Source organism: Pantherophis guttatus, chromosome 1 (genome assembly GCF_059756535.1).
Source record: "Pantherophis guttatus breed Tessera chromosome 1, ASM5975653v1, whole genome shotgun sequence".
NCBI classification, from domain to species: domain Eukaryota; kingdom Metazoa; phylum Chordata; class Lepidosauria; order Squamata; family Colubridae; genus Pantherophis; species Pantherophis guttatus.
In genome coordinates this window covers 338884478-338900730 of record NC_142063.1, presented here as the reverse complement: position 1 = coordinate 338900730, position 16253 = coordinate 338884478, and the positions used below count along the sequence as shown (strand labels likewise).

At 43.5% G+C, this 16253-nt stretch overlaps 1 protein-coding gene across 14 annotated transcripts in view; it reads right to left on the bottom strand.

Annotated features, from left to right (window-relative positions):
* The window catches only part of MSI2 (musashi RNA binding protein 2), a 645448-nt gene that overhangs the window by 120222 nt on the left and 508973 nt on the right, over positions 1-16253 (bottom strand). For all 14 annotated transcript variants that reach the window (XM_034420743.3, XM_034420731.3, XM_034420734.3 and 11 more), the window contains exon 8: positions 3709-3791. In XM_034420743.3, coding sequence (XP_034276634.1) covers positions 3709-3791 — 83 coding nt within the window. The remainder of the gene's footprint in view (positions 1-3708; positions 3792-16253) is intronic.

Below are 16253 nucleotides of genomic sequence, written 5' to 3'. Positions count from 1 at the left end.
AACGTCAAGAATTGGGAACTCTGGGTTCACGAAGCTTAGATAAAAGTATTATCAGTGGTGGGTTCCTCCCGGTTCGGTCGAGCCGGTAGCGGTGACGATATGACATCACCGAACCGGTTCTCCCCCCCACCCTCCCACCCCCCCACATTATTCTTACCTTTTATTTGGTCCCACCCCCAATCTATTGCTGCCTCCTGAGTCCCAGCTGATGACTAGAGGGAAAAAACCTGTTTAAACTCTTGCCGCAGGGCTTCAAAGGGCCGTCCTACAGCTGATCAGTGTTAAAAGCAAACAAATAAGTCGGGTCATAAGTGCGAGGACTGGTCGTAAGTGGGAGGACCTTCCAGAAATGACTCTGACCAGCTACCCATGCCCACCTAGTCACATGACCTCCAAGCCACACCCACAAAATAAGCCACGCCCACAGAACTGGTAGTAAAAAAATTTAGAACCCACCCCTGAGTATTATGATATAAAACTGAAAGGTGAAAACTATGCCTGTTTGTTGGTGTATGTTGCATTGTTGATTTGCATTGTTTGTAAACATCTGAATTTGTTTTGTTTTTTTCAAGACAAAGAAAAAAGCTTTTGAGAAGCATGATCAAATTATTTGCAGCTGTTCTGTTTATAATTTTGGGATCTATCTATCATTTTGGCAGTGGTTTGCTCTCCAAGCTTGTTTCAATTTAGTTTCTGAACATTTCGTTACCAGACTAGGTAACATCATCACAGGATTTTCTTGTCCTATTCTCCTTCGCTTATAAAATGTCTTGTGTGCCAGTTGGGTCAGTTGGTCGTGTGATTGGTTGTTCGTTTGGAGCTATATTTAAATTCTGAGCAGCTGATTGGTTCTCTTGTTGATTGGTTGTTCAATGGTGTAGTTTCTTACATATTAATATGGTGAATTTAAATCAATATGCTTGTTAATTGCTCCTCTATCTATCATTATTTTATGTTAGATTACACTGCTAACCCTGATACACATATGCATATGTTTTCCTTATGTTAATTGGTTTCGAATAATAAAATACGTTGAAAAAACCCGGATCTAGTGAAAAATTAACACTTGCTGACTTCAGAGGGGTAACTGCCCATTAAATTTTTACCACAGAAAGGACAAGTGGATACATAAATAAAAAGAAATGAATGGTTTTGAAGAAATCAGATTTGAGAACTATCAGACAGCCTGTTTCTACTTTCATTCTTAAACATGAAATATTCTTAAGTACAGGTAGTCCTTGACTTACAACCATTCATTTAGTGACCATTTGAAATTACAACGGTACTGAAAAAAAGTGACTTATGACCAATTTTCACACTTATGACCATTGCAACATCCCCTGGTGGCATGCTGAAAATGCAGACACTTTGCAACTGGCTCACATTTATGACAGAGTTGCAGTTCCTGGAGTCATGTGACCCAACTTTTGTGACCTTCTGACCAGCAAAGTCAGCCAAAACAACAAAGTCAAAGCCATAGTCACTTACCAACTGTGTTACTAACTTAATAACTGCAGCGATTCACTTAAAAATTATGGTAAGAAAGGTTGTCAAATGGGACAACATTCACTTAACAACTGTCTTGCTTAGGAACAGAAATTTTGGGCTCAATTGTGTCATAAATTGAGGACTACCTGTATATTGGCCAACAGGCATTCTCAAGTTGAAAATCTGACCATAAACCTTTGTGGCTTTGGTCTCATTAGAATTCAGCACTGCTATTTCCAATAATCACTAGCTCAGCCTTACAAGAGATATTGGGACATTGCTGGAATTATGTTCTGCAGCCATACCATTCAGCATCCTGCATTTCATACACACAATAGCAAGATTCCTGGGTTGCTCATTCTTATACCATAGATTACTGCCCAACAATCCAGGTTTTCTACTATTTCATGTTATGAGGGGTCCTTGGTACTCTCTGAACTTGCTTGTTTTCTTGTAGACGTTTCATTACCCAAACTAGGTAACATCATCAGTGCTGTTCGCTGTCAGTCTACATTCTGGTGACTTGCTTGTCTGTGTGGGTGGGGGTGGTCTTAAGAGATTCTTTGGGCTGTTTGCTGATGGCTCTTTGGCAGTTTCTTCATTGGGGTATTGCTTACTTGATTGTTGGTCTGAAGTTAACCTTAACTAGCGCTGATGATGTTACCTAGTTTGGGTAATGCAATGTCTGCAAGAAAACAAGCAAGCTCAGAGAGCACCAAGGACCCCTCATTTCGACCCTGAGCTACAAACATTCTCCTTTATTATTTCATGTTAGTTTTGTTCAGTGGTAGGATTCAGCCAGTTCGCGTGAACTGGTAGTTAAATTGCTGGCTGGCTTCGCCCCGCCCCTTCCGGGAGTCCCCACATGCCCGATTTTGGTTCCCAAGTAAGTGCAGGAAGGCTTCCTAAGCCCAAAAAGGGGCATGGGGGGGGGTTGCGGCACCCCCCCCCGGGCCTATATTTGCTCCCAGGAGGCTTCAGGGAGGCTTCCTAGGCCCAAAATGGAGCACGGGGGAGTGGCATGTCCGCCCCCCGCGGCCCATTTTTACTCCCAGGTGCTGCCTGTCATACCTCCTGGCCACGCCCACCCAGCTGGTCATTAGGGCAGAGAACCGGTTGTTAAATTATTTGAATTCCACTACTGGTTTTGTTTCACTTGACTATACTGCACATCCGTGTTTCTCAACCATGGCCACTTTAAGATGGGTGGACTCCAACTTCCAGAATTCCCCAGCCACGGCTGAGAAACATTGATGTACATTGTATTAGCAGGCCTTCTCCTACCATATTCAACTATGAGACCGCCTAATGTTAACGCAACAACTTTCAGACGGTTTCAGACTCCATCTTTGTTTTCCCTTTAAACTAGAGAGGCAAAAAAAAATGAACCTGAAGCTGTCATTTGGTTATGTGTGGGCTCCATTACTTGAGCTACACGCCTTCCCAAGATAACGGTCAACCTCCCTTGGATACGTCTCTGAAGCACGAGACATCAGCCTTCTGAGACGTCAACCGTTTTTGTTTGAAATCTTCACCCGCCCCCCCAAATAAACGCTTAATCTGGTGCTATTTATACCCATTTGCATTTTGTTAAAGAATAGCTGCCATTCAAAACACATTCGGCAACAATGATTATCTACACAGGCAGTTGTGGAAGGACATAAGAGAACCTATCGCAGCTGTGCACACGCTAGGAATGTCACTGAAAAGATACTTTGGTATTACGGCAGCCTTCTGAAGGCTGAAAAGGGGCAGTAGCTTATGAGGGACAGGCTCCAAAAAATAGGGAAACTATCCATTCTACGAGAAAGAAGAAGCCTAAAAACACAGCTCTGTAGAGCAAAGGTCTTCAAACTTGGCTGCTTTAAGACTTGTGGACTTCAACTCCCAGAATTCTCCAGCCAGCAAAGCTGGAGGGAAAACAGAGGCCTAAAAACACAGCTCTGTAGAGCAGAGGTCTTCAAACTTGGCCGCTTTAAGACTTGTGGACTTCAACTCCCAGAATTCTCCAGCCAGCTTTGCTGGCTGGAGAATTCTGGGAATTGAAGTTCACAAGTTTGAAGACCTCTGCTGTAGACTAAGTATTGGTGGGTGAAAGCAGGTTTGATGTGGTTGGTTCACAACGCAAACCTCAAGAGCAATTCTGAGCAGCCAGAGATTTTTTTTTTAAAAAAGCCCCCATTTTCTCAAAAATTCGAAGCTCCCATTGGGAAAACTTACCATTTTATTATTGATTTCATGAAAATGAATTTCGCAGACTTTTTCCACCACGTCTTCGTTCTCAAAAGTTACAAAGCCGAATCCTATTGAAAAGACAGAAAGAGAAAGCATTTTTTAAAATAAAAATAAAAATGACAGTAAACAAGGTTAGACTTCTGTTTGGATTGCTTGAAAAATAAATGACTCTGAGGCACGTTGAATATATCACCAGGGCAAACATGTATTGACAATACATTTTTTTTTCATGGTGGAATTTTTTTTGGGTGGGGGTGTCACATTTTTAAGAAAAAAAGAAAAAATCTTTAAGATGAATATGGATTACAGTCAACAAGAGGCTGTAGAGACGACAATACGACATACTTCTCTATTCCCTACCTCCAACACTATCAGATATCGTTCGTATACATTTAAATACATACTTTAAATGGGATACAAGGTAAAGGTTCCCCTCGCACATATGTGCTAGTCATTCCCCACTCTAGGGGGCGGTGCTCATCTCTGTTTCAAAGCCGAAGAGCCAGCGCTGTCCAAAGACGTCTCCGTGGTCATGTGACCAGCATGACTAAATGCCAAAGGCGCACGGAACGCTGTTACCTTCCCACCAAAGGTGGTCCCTATTTTTCTACTTGCATTTTTTTTAACCTGCTTTCGAACTGCTAGGTTGGCAGAAGCTGGGACAAGTAACAGGAGCTCACCCTGTTACGCGACACTAGGGATTCGAACTGCTGAACTGCTGACCTTTCAATCCACAAGCTCAGCGTCTTAGCCACTGAGTCACCGCATCCCTTCTTTAAATGGGATATATTAAACTTGAAATTAAAAGGACATATAAGATCTGTTGTGCCTGACAAATTATGAGTAATAATCATACTACTCCTTGTTCAGGAAGCTCTACAGCAGGGGTATCCAATTTTTGGTAACTTTAATACTTCTGGACTTCAACTCCCAGAATTCCCCAGCCAGCCATGCTCATGTTTAATTGTTTTTCATCTGTATCTAATTAGTGTCCTAATGGCCATACTAAACATTTAATTGACTCATCCAAAGTTTCTCAAGCTTGGCAGTTGGAAGATGTGAGGACTTCAATTCCCAGAATTCTGGGAGGGGAATTCTGGGAGTTGAAGTTCACACATCTTCCAACTGCCAAGCTTGAGAAATCCTGGAGCAACCAATCCACTACCTACTGCTAGGAAAAAAAGGTGAACTTCCCAAGCTTTTTTTGCAAATGCACTGGAGGGAGCTCTGAGCAAGCCCATGATAAAGGAAGAAAGCATAAAAGGAACTTGGCCGTTGTTGGGAAGGGTTAAAAGAAACCCACATTGCTCTCCCTGGAAAGCGGTCGGTATTATCAACGCTTTTTTGGATCTAAGTGCTTCTCACTATTGCGGCGGCTCTATGAGGTCAGCCAAGATCCAGAGGTGGTTATTTGTCTCTTTCTTCCTGAATTACTTCCTCTAATACCTCATCAGGATATCCGGAGGCCTTCAAGGATCTGGGAGCGTTTGCAGGCCTCTCATCTGTTCAGCACGGGCAGCTTCAAACGAGCTTCTGATTTGGGCCACTTTAAGGCCATTTGATGCCTGCTGTCTGCCCTTTAGCTATATGCTATGTTTACCTGTCTGGTTTTTCACTCTTCTGGGCAAAAATCTGAACTGATTTTCTTTTCTTTCTTTCTTTCTTTTTTTTTTTTAACAGCAAGCCCCACGTAGTTTAATGATTATCACACATCTCTCTGGGATGGGGGAATTGACTGTCACGTTTCTGGCACCTGCTCAACGGATGAATAAATATAGAAATCCATTAAAATAAAGTGACGGCTCTGCCGAGTAAACCGATTGAACAGAATCCGATTCCCAAAATAGACCGCAGAGATCTGGCAGCTATTAACAGGGAAGGAATTCTACACTCAGCAGACGCCAAAACCTTTGCTCCGCACAGCAACCACAAGCTCGGGAAATTAACATTTAGTCAATGGTGATGTGATCCACATCATTTGCACTTGTGCACACCGAACCATCTGCACGGAGCAGAGGAACACCTCGCAGATATCAAAGCAGCGGGCAGGATGACAAATGGAGAGCATCCGCCGAGCGATGCAAATGTATACCTTCCAAATTCATAAACCATGATGTCCCGTCCCCCTCACAGGCGAACGGAGCAGGACCTAGTCAGCTTCAGACATTCAGATGTATCTAGGGCCAACTGCTTTCAAAGCGGAAGAAAAGAGCATAAACGGGACGCACTGGCGCATGGAGACCCAGTTGGGAGATGTGAGTTGGATTACGCCACGTCGTCAAATGTCAGCCAGTCGAGCATGATCAACTGAGACATCTCTGTCGTTGTGGCTGCCTTCTGGAATAGCATCCCTCTGGAAATCCCTACAACTCCCACCCTGCAGCTGTTCCCCAAGACTCTGAAAACTGACTCTGCGCCCGGATTTGGGGTTTAAGGTGGCTGCTGCTGGGCCTCTGTTAGTTTTCCTTTCATCCGCTGGACTGTCCATTCCAGATGTTTGTGCAGGTAGCCCACGACTTACAACCACAACTGAGCCCAAAATTTATCGAATATAATAGAATTTTTATTGGCCAAGTGTGATTGGACACACAAGCAATTCGTCTTCGTACATACACTCTCAGTGTACATAAAAGAAAAGATAGGTTCATCAAGAATCATGAAGTACAACACTTAATGATAGTCATAGGGTAGAAATAAGCAATCGAATCATATTAGGAAAATTTATGTTTAGGAAAATTTATGTTGCTAAAGGAGACATATACTAAGTGACTTTTTGCCCCATGTTATGACTTTTCTTGCCATAGCTGTTAAGTGAATCACTGCAGTGGTTAACTTAAGTCATATGGTTGTTAAGTGAATCCAGCTTCCCCACTAATTTGGCTGATCAGAGGGTCGCAAAAGGGGATCCTGCAACAACTGTCATATATATCAATCAATTGCCAAGCATCCTAATTTTGATGACATGACTGTGTGGAGGCTACAATGGTCATAAGTGTGAAAAATGGTTGCAAGTCCCTTTTTTTCAATGCTTTATAACTTCGAACGGTCACTAAATGACCGTACATTGAGGACTATCTGTATGGGGTTTTTCCCCCACTAGAAGTTGGAAGCCGAAAACTAGGCATGTAAGGACTCACAAGCTGACACTGAAACCCGCAGCATCTTCTTGTCATTCCTTAACAACTATTAAGCATCTTTCTCTAGGACTGCATGGCAGGCACCGAGGGCAACCGCACAATCTTTGGAAAAGGTGTGATTGCTTTAAGGCAGGGGTGTGAAACTCGATTTCATTGAGGGCTCCATCAGGGTTGTGCTTGACCCCGGGGGACCAAGGTGGGTGTGACCAGCTCGATGTCACTTGTGTTGGGGGTGCCTGTCGGCGCCCGGGTGCTCTGCCAGTGAAAACGGGCTCCCAAGCTCCGTTTTCAGCTGCGACGGCCTCCTGTAACCCTCTGCCAGGGCGCAGCCCTGCCGAACTCCGTTTTCCCTGGCAGAGGCAACGCGGGATGGTCCTTTGTGGTTTCCAGGGCAGCCCCACAGGTCAGATCTAAGTACCCCATGGGCCGGATCTGGCCCACAAGCCTTGAGTTTGACACTCCTTCATTAAGGAGTTGAGTTGTGACAGGTGCCACATACAGGGCCCATCCGAAATGCCTTTGCTGCCTTTGAACCCAAAACACAGCATATTTTATGTATATTTCAAGCAACTTCTGAAGCAGAGGTGGGTTTCAGCAGGTTCTGACCAGTTCTGGAGAATCGGTAATGGAAATTTTGAGTAGTTCGGAGAACCGGTAAATATCACCTCTGACTGGCCCTGCCCCCATCTATTCTCTACCTCCCGAGTTCCAGCTGATCGGGAGGAAATGGGGATTTTGCAGTATCCTTCCCCTGGTGTGGGGTGGGAATGTACAGTATCCTTCCCCTGCCACACCCACCAAGCCATGCCCACAAGCCACACCCACAGAACCAGTAGTAAAATTTTTTGAAACCCACCACTGTTCTGAAGTGTTTGCTTTCTAACATCAATTGTTCTTTGATGGTAGTCTATGAATTCCATTCTCTTCATCTCTGCCCACGGCTTATGTTGGTTGACCTTCCTGTTTGAATTTGACTACAACCAAAATGAACCAGACATGCCACTAGAAGGCAAAATCCCCAAACTGCGTCTTACTTGCTTTGGCCCTCTCATGTGGGGGAATCCATTGGAGAAGGCTAATATGATTGGAAGAGCTAGCAGTAAAAGGAAACCGGGCTGCCAAAGAACACGGTGGCTGGACACCATCAGAGCTGACACCTGCCAGAGCATAGAAAAATTCAAAGAAGCAGGGCAAGATCGGAAGATCTGGACAGACCTGCCCCATAGAATCCCCAAAGTCAAACTCAACTGAATGGGTAACATCATCATCACACCAAAAATGAATTGCACCACTGTAGGATGCTGATCTCAATAGCTCCTTGGTGGCGCAGGGGTTAGAATGCAATATTGCAGGGTGACTCTGCTCACTGCCAGCAGTTCGATCCTGACCGGCTCAAGGTTGACTCAGCCTTCCATTCTTCCGAGGTCAATAAAATGAGGTGCCAGATTGTTGGGGGCAATACGCCGACTCTGTAAACCGCTTATAGAGGGATGTAAAGTGCTGTGAAGCGGTATATAAGTCTAAGTGCTGTTGCAATTGCTAAGCGTACCATCTTCCGTTTTCTCAGTCGGCTGTCTGTCTTTACTCTCTCAGCCACACTGTTTAATTGCTCCCTAATTGTCCACTTTTGTTTCCAGGTGGATGCCTTGGATTCAGTTGACTAACTATGACATGCCTGAAATTTGGGGGCAGTATTAAGTCATTACGGGTATGATTAGTATGGCACACCACAGGGACCCAGATTTTTTTTTTACCCAAGTTTAGAAAGTCCACTTCTGCAAGTCATTAATTGCTTGATTGCCAGAAACATCTTCATCGTTAGTAACTCATTAGCAAATAATGCAGCAGAGAGTTTCAGTTTTGACCCCCTCCTCCCCTTCCTTCATCTGCCAGTAAGGCAAAGCAAAGTGGGATTTTCTCAGAGAACAGCAGCAATCTTGCCCACCAAGCCAGATACTTCACCACTCCCACCATTTACATTCTCCAAATTCAATCAATCAGAATAGAGCTGGAAGGGGCCTTGGAGATCTTCTAGTCCAACTCTCTGCTCAAGCAGGCGACCCTATACCAGTGATGGCTAACCTTTTTGCCATTGCGTGTCAAAAGCAAGGGTCGCGCGGGGGGTTGGGATGTCGTGCGTGCCCACACCGATAATTCCATGCACTCCACCCCTTGTGCATGTGCACGCGACCCCCCCTCGCGCTCCCCCCACTTTTGGCACATGATGGCATGTTGGGCCCACTAAGCCCATTTTTTGCTCTCCCCAGGCTCCGGAGCCTTTCTAGAAGCCTGGGGAGGGTGAAAACAGCCTTCCCCCCACCAGGCCCTCCGGGGCAGGAAACAGCCTGTTTCCCTACTTCCGGTGGCCCCAGAAGGCCCAAAAATCAGCTGGCCAGCGCGCACATGTGTGCCGGTGCTGAGCTCGCGTGCCCACCAATATAGCTCCGCGTACCACAGGTGGCACGCGTGCCATAGCTTTGCCATCACGGCCCTATACCATTTCACACAGGTGAAGCCCACTTGCCTTTTGAACAGCACCTTTGGGATACCCATGACATGGATGATTGAGAATTTCCCTACTATGTTCTTACAAGATGAAGAGGAAAATGTGCACTTAAGAAAAAACTAGAATGGCAAGTTAACTCTCAAAAATCGGATTTAGAGTTCCCCTTGGAAGAAATAAATCCAAGAGTTTATCTGAATCATTCCAATTTCAAGTAAAATGGAAGATGGGTTTCCTCTAACTCAGTGATGGCTAACCTTTTTGCTGTTGCGTGCCAAAAGCAGGGGGAACACGGGGAGGTCACGCGCATGTGTGCCCACACCCATAATTCAATGCACCCCGCCCCCCCACGCATGCACATGCGACCCCCCCCTGCGCTTTCCCGGTTTTGGCACGGTGGCCCCAGTAGGTCCGTTTTTCGCCCTTCCTAGGCTTCAGAGACTTTCTTGGAGCCTGGGGAGGACAAAAACAGCCTTCCCCCCTTCCCCCGGAGGCCCTCTGGAGGCTGGAAATGGCATGTTTCCCAAATTCCAGTGGGACCGGAAGGCCTGAAAATCAGGTGGCTGGCATGCTCTTGCGCGCTGGAGCTAAGATAGGGCAACGCTCGCGTGCCCACAGATATGGCTCCGCGTGCCACCTGTGGCACGCGTGCCATAGGTTCGCCATCACGGCTCTAGCTCTTCCTATTTAATTAGGGGCAGCCCTTGGTTTTGATCTCTGCACCTAGAACAGGGGTCTCCAACCTTGGCAACTCCCAGAGTTGAAGTACACAAGTCTTAAAGTTGCCAAGGTTGGAGACCCCTGACCTAGAAACTCTCTCCTGAGTTTTGCCTGTTGAGGGTACTCATTCACAATCATGCTTGTATGAGCTGCTGTTACTGGATTTTTTCTCAAGAGTTCGGTTTCCATCCCCAAGGATAGTTTCTCCCCGAGTAAAGAATGTTTAGTTCTCAGTTTAGCACAAAGGAAGCGCTGATGACTGAAAGGTTACAGGCAGTAACTTGGCAAGACATTGTGCTCTTGGAGAACATCCTGGTATTCTAGTCACTTAACCATCGGCATACAAAGGAGAGTTCGGGAAATGCAGATTTTTTTAAAAAAAGGGGGGGGAATCAGGATTGGCTAATTTAAAATCTTGTACATCTCTGATATTTTAAACATGAGGAATAGTTGCCAACAAAGCACGTCTGTTCATTGGAAGATTTTTCTATAGAGAAACTGTAGCATTATTACCCAGAACATAGTCAATTAGAAAAGTGGAGAGAAAAATTTATCCAGTTCCTCTCAAATAGAAGCACATAGGAGAGGAGGAGAGGAGAGGAGAGGAGAGGAGAGGAGAGGAGAGGAGAGGAGAGGAGAGGAGAGGAGAGGAGAGGAGAGAAATAGAAGCACATGGAAAAGAAAGGAGAGGAGAGAAATAGTAGCACATGAAAAAGAGAGAACAGGAGAGGAGAGGAAAGGAGAGGAGAGAAATAGAAGCACATGGAAAAGAGAGAAGAGGAAAAGAGAGGGGAGGAGAGAAATAGAAGCACATGGAAAAGAGAGAAGAGGAAAAGAGAGGGGAGGAGAGAAATAGAAGCACATGAAAAAGAGAAGAGAGGAAAAGAGAGAAATAGAAGCACGTGGAAAAGAAAGGAGAGGAGAGAAATAGTAGCACATGGAAAAGAGAGGAGAGGAGAGGAAAAGAGAAATAGAACATGGAATAGAGAAATAGAACATGGAAAAGAAAGGAGAGGAGAGAAATAGAAGCACATGGAAAAGAGAGGAGAGGAGAGGAAAAGAGAGGAGAAGAGAGGAGAGAAATAGAAGCACATGGAGAAGAGAGGAAGGGAGCGGAGGGGAGGAAGGAAGGAAGGAAGGAAGGAAGGAAGGAAGGAAGGAAGGAAGGAAGGAAGGAAGGAAGACATTTCTTATCCAGACTTCATTAGTTAAGATAATGAATATGCACCATTTTTAAATAACCTCAATTCTTAAAGCAATTTTGGATTAAGCAGACAATTACTTTTTATGGGTGGTACAAAGATTCAACAACAGTAACAAAAACCACACGTTTCTAAAAACATTTAGGAATGTTTTTAGGAATTAACACAAAACAACAGAGGTGGTTTAAAACGGCGAGATAAATGGGAATCTGGTTGTCAAGGAGTGTGCATTTTTTAAATGAAATTATACTGCGTCCTCTTGAATGAAGGTATTATTGGGAGCTAACAAGCTCTATTTAAGAGATAAGCGCATTTAACAGAGTCAAAAAGGCTGTTTCCCCCCACCCTCCCTTTATTCAGGTGAATAAACATGAGATATATATTTGAATAGTCTTTTTGGAGGGGGGGGGGAAAGGAAAAAAAGTGAAATACAGGGGACACAACCGGAACGGAGAATTTCCCCTAAAAGGTGATCATCTAAACAGAATGATTGGGGGGGGGAGAGGGGAGGGAGTTCCCATTTAAAAAAGAAAAAAAGAAATGCAAGCAAAAATACTTTTGGAAATCAAAAGTATTTTGGATCTTTCAAGCAGGCTTATGAAATTCAGTCTTTTCACACAGGAAAGTGGGCAAGACAGAGGCTAATACCCATCATCCCAGGCTGTAAAAGCAGGCAGCGTTCCTGAGCAGCCCTCTACTCTATGGGCAGAACTACAGCTCCCATCCTCCATTGCCAGCAGAGTGAAACCAATCCCTTGCCTGAAGAAAAGGCCACCCTGCAAAGTTTGCTACAGATCCAGGGAAATCAGAACTTCTTTCTTTCTTTCTTTCTTTCTTTCTTTCTTTCTTTCTTTCTTTCTTTCTTTCTTTCTTTCTTTCTTTCCTTCCTTCCTTCCTTCCTTCCTTCCTTCCTTCCTTTTCTTCTTTCCTTCCTTCCATTTTTTTTATTAAATATTTTTTTCCTAATATAAAATACAAATGAAAATAAAGACAATGGGGGGGAAGGGGAAAGGGAATAATGGAAAGGGGGAAATTTAAAAAGCAGCGACGTCCAACTGTTTTCAGTGCAATAAGTTACATAACAAGATTATATTCTCAACTTTCTACTTTATATAAAGTAAGTCAATACTAGCCACTTCCATAACCGTACCCTATTTAATCGTCAAAACTGGATTTAAGATTTCTGACTTCAGAGTGTTTTTCTTTCTGGATTACGCACCCCACGTTGACTTCTCCTTCTGAACCTAAAACCCACCCTATGGATTCGTCCTCTACCTCTGCGCCTATTTGTCAGCAGCCCCCAACAGGAGGGCTGTACATGATTGTACCGTACATGATTAAAACAATACAAAAATTGGTAGACGCCATAAATAAAATTAACAAGGCGTGACAGAAGTGCCAAGCCCCGATTGCTTGGAAAAAAAATTATGCTTCTGCAGGCTGCAGTTTTGGTGGGCTTCCCCTACTCCCACCCCCTCTATTGCCCTCCTCCAAGCTATATTTTATGCTTGCTGTTTGCTGCTGAAGAGACCCCGTGTTAGGTTAACTGAAATATGGATCTGATGACACTACAGCCATGAAATACCAGGGCAAAGGATCTGAGATTTATGTCTGTGCGCACACACTCACACACACACACACACACCAGTGACTGAACTACATCGACAAGAGTGTTGTTTCGCTCGGTGAACACAAGTAAACATGCGTGGGAGACAGTGGCGATCCATTAACGGGGGACCTCCCTTTCCATGCTTCCAATGTTTAAAATTTAGACAAGAAAATCTATGTTTTTAAAGAGACATATCACAATATGGATTACAGGTAGTCCTCGACTTACAACTGTCCTTGGGACCAGAATTTTCACTGCTTGTTGGTTCTCTCCTTGATTAGTTCCCACCCATTGCTTCTTGTCCTGCCCTCAGGTGCTCTGGAGAATAGCTTGACTCCCTCTTCTTTGTGGCAACCCCTGAGATATTGGAAGACTGCATACCCAATTCCAACAACCGATCTTTATATTTTTGAGGGGCTGCCACAAAGAAGAGGGAGGGTCAACCTATTTTCCAAAGCAACTGAAGGTAGGACAAGAAGCAATGGATGGGAACTAATCTAGGAGAGAACCTAGAATTAAGGAGAAATTTCCAACAGTGAGTATAATTAATCAGTGGAATTGCTTGCCTTCAGAAGTTGTGGCTACTCCATCACTGGAGGCTTTTAAGAAGAAATTGGACAGCCATTTGCTGACAATGGTATAGGGTCTCCTGCTTATGTAGAGGGTTGGACTAGAAGACCTCCAAGGTCCCTTCCAGCTCTGTTTTGGGTTGTCTCAATCTAGCAGTAGGGTGTAATGTCATTCCATGGCTTTCAGGAAGAAGAGTGAATGCTTTTTCTGGTCAGTGCTTGCTTCTGCATGATAACACCAGCTGCCCCAGGAAATCTTGGCATGTGACCGTTCCCACTTGGTGAGGACAGAAGGGAAAATTCAGTGATACCGAGAGCTTTGTCACCCCTAGAAGCATCAGATTCAGCAGGGAAGGCGAATTTCTCAAGCAGGCTGTCTTACATGCACCATCTAGATGGGCAATCACTAAGAAAATAAAACACTTGCTGACAGATGGAAGGGAAAAAGAATAGTGAAGTAGCTCTATGAGCCCAGCAAAGGTTTTTACGAATGGCTAAATCACGTAAATTTTGCAGTGCATATTAAATCAAAGCTTATTTTTCTCACAAAATTTCATGAAGTTTAGATTCGTTCCATGAAAAAAAAATACTCAGGAAATGGGTTTCAATGTGCCTTAAAAAAAAAAAAAAAAAAAAACCTGGATTCTCATTTGTGGTTGTTGTAAATAAGACATGCAGGTAGTCCCCGGCTTACAACAGTTTGCTTAGTGAACGAAGTTACAACAGCACTGAAAAAAAGTGACTCAGGATCAGTAACAACTGTGTTACTAACTTAACTGCAGTGGTTCACTTAACAAATGTGGCAAGAAAAGTCGTACAATAGGGCAAAATTCACTTAACAAATTTCTCACTTAGCAACATAAATTTGGGGTTCAATTGTGGTCGTAAGTTGAGGACTACCTATAATACACTACATACGTGGAAGTACAGGTAATCCTCAACTTATGACCAGTCATGCGGTCACATGATTAAAATTTAGGTGCTTGGCAACCACCATATATATATTTATTACAGCTGCAGCAACCCGAGATCACATGATCACCGTTTGTGACTTTCCCAGCCGGCTTCCGACAAGCAAACTCAATGGGGGAAGCTGGATTCACGTAATAACTCTGTGATTCGCTTAACGACCTTGGCAATAAAGGTTATGTAAATTGGGCACAAGTCAAGGCTACATCATTTGGGGACTGAAGTGTTAGTCCCAACTGCTAGTAAGTTGGGGACTATCTATAAAACATCTTTCCCCACTGTGCTAGTTTTCAAGGTACGCCAGATAGCCTTCGCGAGAATATTTTGGAGGACACAGAGCTGGAAAAAGCTGCAATAGATTCTTGCAAAAATTAATAAAAGCAGATCAGTCCTCTATACGTTTGTCTTTTTCTTCCTTTGATGTAGTATGATAATTTGGCTGCTAATGTAATATCCTGCAATTTATCCATGCAGTCTCCTAATATCCTGTAGTCACCGAAAAGGATCCTGTCGGCAGCAGCCATTGAGAATGGCAATTCCTTAGGCTCTTATTGATTTAAGTGATATGTATAATTCAAAAGAGGAAGCTCTAGTAGAATCTATGCACCAGGAGTTATAATTCTTGTATGTTCCTAGCGGTAGAAAATAACGTATTGGATTTTATTTTATTTTTTTGTTTTTCTAATGGACCGCCCACAATTCACAATTCCTTTTATTGCAAGATTAAACAACTGTTGGCGAAGTGCTGATTTGATTACACACCATCAAGTCGGTGATGACTATTAACAACCACAGCAACTGATTTTTCTCCAGAATTTTGGGTCGTTTTATCCTTGTCTTGGTTGTCCATGGTATTCTTAGGAGTCTTCACTAGCCCCAAAGTCAGAAGCGCTCAATCTTCTTCTTATCCTGCTTCTTCAAAGTTGAACTTTTAATTTCCACATAGGGTCACTGGCTATACAATTTGGATTTTTGTAGTTACAGACACTTTCTAACATATTTTGCAAGGTCTTCTCGGCTAATCTGCCAAGTGCTAGTTTGTGGTATATTTCTTGACTGCTGATATCTTTATTGTTGGTAGTTGATCTTAAAAGGCAGAAAGTATCTACCCCTTCCAGATTTCCACTGTTAGTTCTAAGCCTGGTTGCTGTGCCTGTTATTATTACTTCAGTCCTCATTGATATAATCTTAGTTAATCCCTTTCCTCCTTTTTTCCATTATGGTTTTTGTGAGCTTGAAAATCATTTGCATGGCACTACATCCCACTATACGAATAAGAAATCTTTATTGGCCAAGTGTGATGGGACACACAAGGAATTTGTCTTCGGTGCATAAACTCTCAGTGTACATAAAAAATGCATTCATATTCAAGGGGGACCATTTTTCAGTAGAAATCAAGGGTTTATATGATTAACCAAGATGCATTACCTTGCTAAGATCTTCTTTAAATGTTGCATTTAGTAGATCAAGAAAGATTTACTTTGCGGCTCCTCACAGACCATATTTAAACTGAGAATGACATTTAAGTCTTTGTGGATCATACAAGAAATCAATTCAGAATTCTCATTTCAAGGCATAAATGGCCAGAATCAATTATTATATTTTGGATTTCTCTTTGGAAGTCTATAATGCTGAGAATGATGGAAGGAAAGAGAAGAAGAGGATGACCAACAGTAAGGTGGATGGATTCAGTTATAGCAATGATGAGTACACTGTTAGAAGATTTGAAGGACCTGGTGGGGGCAGTTCATCCTGGAGAATATCTATTTATGTGGCTGACACTAACTTGATGGCAGATAATGGATGGATGGTTGGATGAAT